The sequence below is a fragment of the Microtus pennsylvanicus genome, chromosome 11, assembly GCF_037038515.1.
Source record: "Microtus pennsylvanicus isolate mMicPen1 chromosome 11, mMicPen1.hap1, whole genome shotgun sequence".
Taxonomy (NCBI): Eukaryota; Metazoa; Chordata; class Mammalia; order Rodentia; family Cricetidae; genus Microtus; species Microtus pennsylvanicus.
In genome coordinates this window covers 1,418,362-1,425,900 of record NC_134589.1, presented here as the reverse complement: position 1 = coordinate 1,425,900, position 7,539 = coordinate 1,418,362, and the positions used below count along the sequence as shown (strand labels likewise).

Sequence of the window (7,539 nt, the reverse complement as noted above, 5' to 3'; positions counted from 1 at the left end):
TGACTCCTGCTTGGTGTTTTCTGGTCACTGAGCACACATCCCTGTAAGGGCAGGGCGGGGCTGAGGTTACGTCTTTCATTGTGCTCAGACATGTAATCCTGCCTCCCTGTGGTCATTGCAGGGCTATGCAGCAGCTAATGCTGCACTGGTTAAGGCCCAGCCGCTTCTCAGGGTTCCTCTACATGCTTCCACACGGGGCAATGATCCTGTCCCTAGCCTTGTAGGTGCTTTAGAGAGCACCATACTGGAATGTGGAGCGAGGCTTCTGGGGTACCAACTTCCTGTTCCAGCTACACAAGTTGTGTGGACCCGGATCGGTCTCTTAAGGTTCTAGATCTTCTAGTGGAACCCCTATTCTGTTGACATCTGTGTGAGAGAACCCAAGTGAAGATATCCAGGCATGGCCGGCGAGACTACATCCTGAGGACAAGTTCCTGCTAGGGCGTGCTGACCCAAGTGATCCCTCTGTGCCCAGGGCCAACTGCCAGGAGGGTCTAGATTAATGAGTCTGTCACCATGGTTCCAGGGTTTCTTTTATATTCACTTCTCTACAGGAAGCCAGTAGCAAAGACACAACAGGGCTGTGAGCAGCAGGCCACCCCTAGCCAGAAAACTCCACCCACCATGGGAGCCTTGCCATTCCCTCCAAGCCCCACAAGGAGCATAGACCACACCACCCCAGACTCCTTCAGGGGTGTTTATTTCCCAGTCAGAAGAGAAGCAGGGACAGGCTCCTCTGCCTGTTGAGGCCTAGGCCTGGCAGACTCCACACGGGGGACCAGGGAAGGGGAGGGGAGGCACAGGAGACAGCTCCCAACTGTGTGCACTTGGTCCCACGTTTGTCCTGGCTGGGTCCAGGGAGGGCCTGCCCAGGGATGGTGGCACCAAGAGCCAGGGCAGAGGCATCAGGCCAGCTGGCCCAGATGGAGGCAATAAATACTGACAGGCCAGGCACGAGGTTCAGGCCCTAGGGCCCAGGTGAGACAAGTAAGGCTCGGCTGGCTTTGTCCCTCAGGGGCTCTCTGTTGGGACAGGGGCTTCGAGTGCTGCCTCTAAGGACAGAGAAGGCAGAGGAATGAGGCACCCTATCCTGCCTCCTAGATGGGGCTGGAGGCATTGAGTTTTGGCAATTGACCCTCCCCTAGCTACTGGAGCCACCCCAACCCTGGCCACGGGGAGTGGGAAGAGCTGGCCAGGCCTGCAGGAAGCAACAGCAGCACCCCAGGCCTCCGTGGGTGGGTCACCAGGATGGGGATGGCAGACAAGGCAAGGACAGGGGAGACCACATGCTCATGCAGACAGGGGAGTTAAGAGTTAGCGACGGCCCCCAGTACACGTTCCACATGTTAAGGCATCATGGTTAGACAGTGACTGACAGTGATGGATGACCTGGCCAGGGAGTGGTGGGGCTAAAGGACAGACAGCCCAACCCTGCCCACACTGAGCAACCTAGCTCAGCTGGGGCAGAGACAAGTGGGCTGGGCAACCCAGTGTTCCATTCCATTCTAGAAGCCAGGGCCTGAGGAAGGGAAGACAGAGGGAACCTGGAGGGACACAGCAGATTGGAGGCCTGGGCTGGAACCCCTCCCCCACCGCACAGGCAGAAGCAGCAATGTGACACTGGAGACCACAGGGGCCTGCAGGCAGGAGGTGGAGGAGGGGCAGACAGAAGAGCTGCCTGCCTTGAGAGGACCAGGGAGGAATGGTGAGGGAGGGTCCTGTCAGCACTTTGGTTTGGGGGGTGGGGGTAGGGGTTTGGGGTGGGGCATGTCGGTCCTTCTGTCTGTCCGTCGCCCTGCCCGCCTCCCGGCTGGAACTCAGTCCTTCCATTCCTTTTTGATGGTGAGGTTCCACTCCCAGGACAGGTGGTCAGTCTTGTCGTCGTCTGTGAAGCGGGACTTGATGTTGTAACTGCCCCGCGCCAGCATGCCTTTGGGGGCCTCCTCCATGGGTGTGAGGAACTCGTACTCCTCAGCCCGGGGTCCGTAGCTCCCGACCATGTAGTCAGTCTTGTCAACTGCGGGGCAGGAAGGACAAGGTCACGGTGCTGTGAGCCTCTCCCCAAACCCACAGGCTCCCACTCCACAGTGCACCCACTTACTTTTGACCCCTTTCCTGTATGTGTGCTGGATGTACTTCATGCCTGACACGATCTCTCTGTTCACCTGTGGGAACACAGAGCAAGGGTCAGCTGGCTCTCCGGTCCTGCTCCTCTACCCCTCTATGCCGGGCCTCACGAAGCCTTTCCCTTACCCGGAAAGAGATTTTTATCCGGTACTCCACACCTTCCTTCAACACAAATGACTGTTTCTTGAAGCTCTCCAGATCACCTGTATTGGGGAGGAGGTTCAGCCGAAGGCTTTGGAGGCTTCCCACCCTGCCCCCACACTCACTTCCCACAGCCCCTTCCTTGACACAAAGCAGAGCCTTGGAGAGCACCTAGTTGCACTTCTCCTCTGTCCCACCAGAGGGCACCAGTGCAGAAAATTATTTTTAGGGGGAGCGACTGGAAGCCAGCTGCCCCACCCAGGGACTCCAGGACCCACTCACCTGTCAGGTCCAGTTCCAGAGGGCCTGGGGAAGAGCTGCACACCAAGGTCAGGCGGGTCACAATGACGTTGGGGACATTGGGGTCTGGAGAGTAAGAGTCAAGAGTCAGGGCCCCATTCCTTAGATTTTTTTCAACTCTCTGAAAGGAAGGAGGCCAACTGGAAAGGGGGTGGTGACAGGGTCAGGTGACATACTTATTCCAACCCACCTACCTGCAGAGACAGCCACTCGGCCCAGCAGGGCCTCCTTGTACTTCCGAAGGCTCTCATCATCCTTGTCCAGTTCCTGGATCTCCTGGATGCTCTTCTGGGCTGGGGGCTTGTAGTTGACAGAGTGCTCATCTTCCTCATTCTCGGCCGCTATCTGGGCAAGCTGCTCAGCAGTGGGCTCCTGTTCTGCCATGCTCACCGCTAGCCTGGGACACCTGTGGGTAGGGAGTGAGCGGGACTATGGCCGCCTGGAGGCCTTCCAACCTAGGGAGACCCTGACACCGGCAGGGAATGATGGAGGTAATCACGCGTGGGGAACTTCGTGAGGACACAGGAGGCTGCTGCCACTGCTCAACTAACTCAGAGCCTCATCTGAGAGGGCGACACCCTAAGTACATCACGAAGCAACAAAATGGGGACCACAGCCTGTGCCTTACAGAAGCAAAACACCTTTCCTCCCCTTAAAGAATGAGTAGCCTCCAGACCGAACTGAACTGGCGGATGGATCACTACCTCCCTTGGGGCCTCCTGCTGCCCCTAGCTGCCCAGGCTCTAATTCCAAGACACTCTTACTGGGTCCTGGAGGTAAGTTCTCCTAAAGGAGGATGCTCTGTGTCTAAACCACGTGCAGGACAAGCGTCTGAGCGTTCCTGCCAATGGATTGCCGTCCTAAGCTCAACCATGTGGCGACGGCTCTAAATCCTAAGAGCCCAAAGGAGATCCTAAATTGCACGGTAGTGTGAGGGTCTGCGAATGCAACTCGGGAACTGGTGCACCGCTTATAAATAAATCTCAGGAACCTGTTTCTGGGCCCTGACCCTAAAGCGTCAGTGGCGGTGCAGAACCATCCCGGACGAAAGCGCCTCGGGTGTCTTTCAGTTCCGCAGATTCCCCCAATGTCTCCTCCCAGAAACCCACTCGGATCCCTGCAGGCTAAGCGCAGTGATGAGCGGACAGCCGGCCACAAGGCCCCCACGCCGTTGTCCCTCCGCGAGGTGTCCGCCAAACAAACACAGAAAGCGGGGGTCCGACACCGTGAGGCTCCGGGCGACCCCGCCCGACGCGGCCAAGCGTGGCCGCGGGCGACAGCATCCAGGGCGCGGCCCGCACTTCCGCAGGGCCCGCAATCCGGGCGGGGCGGGGCCGCGCGGCGGGAGCTCCGGGCGAGGCTTCCACGCCGGACCCCGCCCGCGTGGCCGGAGATTGGGTCCCACGGGCACCTGGCGCCCTGGCCTGGGCAGCCGCGACCCTTCGGACGGGACCTCCGAGGCGCCCCGAGCCTGCCCCGCCCGCTGTCGTGACCGCGCCCCGCCCGCTCGCGAGCGCCGCAGCCGCCGGGGGCGCCGCACAAAGCCGCCCCGCTCCCCTCGCGCGCCGCGCCGCCCCGCGCCCGCGCAAGGCGCCCACTCACCGGAGGCTCGACCGCCGCTCTCGCGCTCCCTCCCGCACCAAGTGACGAACGTCGTCCGCCGCCCGCCGCTCCGACGGTCACTTCCGGGGTCACAAGACTTCCGCTCTCGCGGGCGGGGCCGCTCTGCGCATGCGCCGGCAGGGGGCGCCGGTCGGCGCGGTCGCCATTTTGCGGCGTGCCTCGTGGGCGCGTCCCGCGTGGGCCGGCCGCTTCGCGCCTGGCACCGAGTGTCCGGTGCCTGTGCCTGCGAGACGAGGGCCGTGTCGTCCAGAGCGGCGGCGCGCGACCACCCTGGCCCCCAGGGCTCTGCCGTAGCTGCGCCCGCGCCCTGTCCCATTGTCCCCGGCTGCACCGTGGAGGGCGCCTCGCTCCGGGGACCGGGCGCGTGCGCTCCGCAGTCTGCAGGAAGGAAGGACCCGACCTAGCCGAGGGCCTTCCTGTCGTGCGTTGGTGGCTGCAGCTCCAGTTCCCCCTGAAGGTTCAGTTCCTGCTACCGCGGCCGAGCACGCCATAGTGGCTTCCCCAAGGGTGGCCTCGCACTGGGATCCAACAAAAAGTCACCACGGGTGTCCTCTGCCGGGCATACCTGCCCTGAGGCATGTGGGCAACAGCTGCTGGCTGCAGGCATCAGGCTTCAAAGATGACATTAGGAATGCGGTGGCCCCATCATCTATCTTCAGCAATTACGGGCTTCGTTAGTTCATCCAAGCATTTATTGCCTCTGGCCACACGTCAGCAACTTTGAAGCAAGCCAAGAGTTCTTTCAAGCTTTATTATTTCTTTGTTCTTTTTTAATATTTTTTCTTTTAAGCTTAATTATTTCATGAAGTATTTTTGTCTCCAAGGAAGCTGGATCTGCTATACCCTATCCTAGCTGTTCTATGGCAAAGTATTTCAAAACCAAACTCCATCACCACCTGGTTTTCCCGCTCTTATTCTCTGATAGATTTGGCTTGCCTTCCACACACAGCACAGGTGTGCCCAGGTGTGTCTCGTGCTTGTTTTGCAGGAGCCTCGTGGTCCTGCACCTGAATGGGCCTGGTTTGAACTCTGACCCACCCACAACGTCCTAGTCAGAAGCACTCCAAGTGCAAATCTTCCAAAGTGGCTTTCTTATTTTATTTTTTACTTTTTTGGTTTTTCTAGACAGGGTTTCTCTGTAGCTTTGGAGTCAGTCCAGGAACTCGCTCTGTAGATCAGGCTGGCCTCGAACTCAGAGATCTGCCTGCCTCTGCCTCCGAGTGTGGGATTAAAGGCGTGTGCCACCACCGCCCAATTTTTTATTTTTTAGATTTATTTCATGTATGTAAAAGGTTTCCCTGCCTGTATGTCTGCACACCACGTGTATGCAGTACCTGCAGAGGTCGGAAGAGGGCGCTGGATGCTCTGCAGTTGGAGTTAGACTAGCTGTGAGTGACCATGTGAGTACTGGGAATTGAACCAGAACCTCTCTGAAAGAGGACCCAGTGTTCTCAGATGCTGAGCTGTCATCTCTCCAGCCTATTCCTGCCACCAAGCTTTTTCATAGGGTCTAGCTACAGTAACTGACATTTGAAAAAAAAAAAAAGAACAAAAAAATCTAAAAGCCCAGTCAGCATTTTCCCTGATTGTAAATTCTTTTAGCTTAGCTTATATCACAATTTGTAAGATTCAAGTGCTTAAAAAATATTGATGGAGGGTGGTGGTCATCTATGACTTTAATCCCCACACTCATGAGGCAGAGGCAGGTGGATCTCTGGGAGTCCAAGGCCAGCCTGGCCTACAGAGTAAGTTCCAAGACAGGCTCCAAAGTCACACAGAGAAACCCTGTCTCTCAGAAAACAAACAAAAAAGTAATTTTAAAAATCTTCGAAAAGAAACCCCAAAACTGTTGGCTTTGAGGTGTAGCGCTTTTGGACAGCACTTGCCAGCCCAGAATTACAGAGCCAAAGTAAACCAAGAAAACCTAGTGTATTGGTCTGGGAATTTCCCTTTTTAGTCCTATTCGGTGGCTGTAACAAACCATCATTGACCTAATGGCCTACAAACATGTATTTAGCATACATTTGGAAGCTGGAAGCTCTGGATCAAGGTATTTTGTAGATTAATATTCTTAGACAAGCAACTGATCACCTCCCAGCGGCCCTCCCTTCTATGCAATTACCTTAAGAGTCTGGATTTTCACCTATAAAGTCTGGGAGGATGTTGGGCGGTAGTGGCGCACGCCTTTAATCCCAGCACGTGGGAGGCAGAGGCAGGTGGATCTCTGTGAGCTTGAGGCCAGCCTGGTCTACAAGAGCTAGTTCCAGGACAGGCTCCAAAGCCACAGAGAAACCCTGTCTCGAAAAACAAAACAAACAACAATAACAACAACAAGAAAGTTTGGGAGGGCACAGTCGAACTATAGTTGGCTTCTGAAAGGACTGGACTTTCTTTAGGACAGTACCCATGGCCAGGACAATGAAGTCTGTGGTGAGCACATTCCTACTGTGTGTGATCAGATACTTTTGAATGAGGCATGGTGCTCCCTTTAGATTTTTCTGTACTGTTCTAAAAGGGTGTTGTTAGAGGCCACTTGTTCGGTCCCAGCCACCCAGAATAAGCACTCAGAAACTATATTATTTAAGCCACTGCTAGAGCAATCACTTGAGGCATATTACTAGCTAGCTCTTATATCTTTGGTTAACCCATTTCTATTAATCTGTGTATTGTCACGTGGCTATGGCTTACTGGCAAAGTTACGCATCTGTCTCAGGCAGAGCTACATGGTGTCTCCCAACTCCGCCTTCTTTCTCCCAATATTCAGTTTCGTTTTCCCTGCCTAGCTCTACTCTGCCCTATTACAGGCCAAGACAGCTTCTTTATTCATTAACCAATAAAAGCAACACATATATAGACGGACTTCCCACACCAGGAGAGTAATATTATTTTAATCTTTTCTGAAAAATCACGAAAGGAGGAGACACACGTTCAGTACCCAGGCTCCGGCTGGAACAAGGGATGCGGGTCCACTTGCTGCACAAGCCTGGCCATGTAAAGGTGAGAGAACCAAATCCTCACCAAAGGTGAGAGAAGTTGTCCCTGACCTCCATATGCGTGCACACACAGTAAATAAAAGTTGTAGGGGCTGGAGAGAGGACGCAATGGTTAAGAACACTTGCTCAAGAGCAGAGGATTTGGTTGATCCCTTGAATCTGCATTGGGAAGCTCATAGCTGTCTGTAATTCTAGTTCTGCAAGATTCAACATCCTCTTCTGGCCTCCAAGGGAACCTGCACTTACACAGTGGTGGTTTGAATGAGAAAGGCCTTCATAGGTTCATGTGTTTAACTGCTTGGTCTAATTGGTGGGATTGTTTGGGAAAGGATTAGAAGGTGTGGCCTTGGGCTGG

General features: G+C 55.3%; 1 protein-coding gene across 2 annotated transcripts; it reads right to left on the bottom strand.

The window, feature by feature from the left end:
- Nucleotides 1-681: 681 nt before the first annotated feature.
- Arhgdia (Rho GDP dissociation inhibitor alpha) lies at nucleotides 682-4,292 on the bottom strand. Of its 2 annotated transcripts, none has more exons than XM_075989837.1 (6): nucleotides 4,171-4,292; nucleotides 2,763-2,974; nucleotides 2,551-2,634; nucleotides 2,254-2,330; nucleotides 2,102-2,165; nucleotides 682-2,017 (listed from the first exon to the last, which is right to left on the bottom strand). In XM_075989837.1, exons 2-6 carry the CDS (start codon nucleotides 2,950-2,952, stop codon nucleotides 1,818-1,820), a joined length of 615 nt encoding a protein of 204 aa, XP_075845952.1. In that variant the 5' UTR covers nucleotides 2,953-2,974; nucleotides 4,171-4,292; the 3' UTR covers nucleotides 682-1,817. The 2 variants fall into 2 exon arrangements, with proteins under 2 accessions (XP_075845952.1, XP_075845953.1); XM_075989838.1 differs by lacking the exon at nucleotides 4,171-4,292 and adding an exon at nucleotides 3,678-3,865.
- Between the last annotated feature and the right edge of the window lie 3,247 nt (nucleotides 4,293-7,539).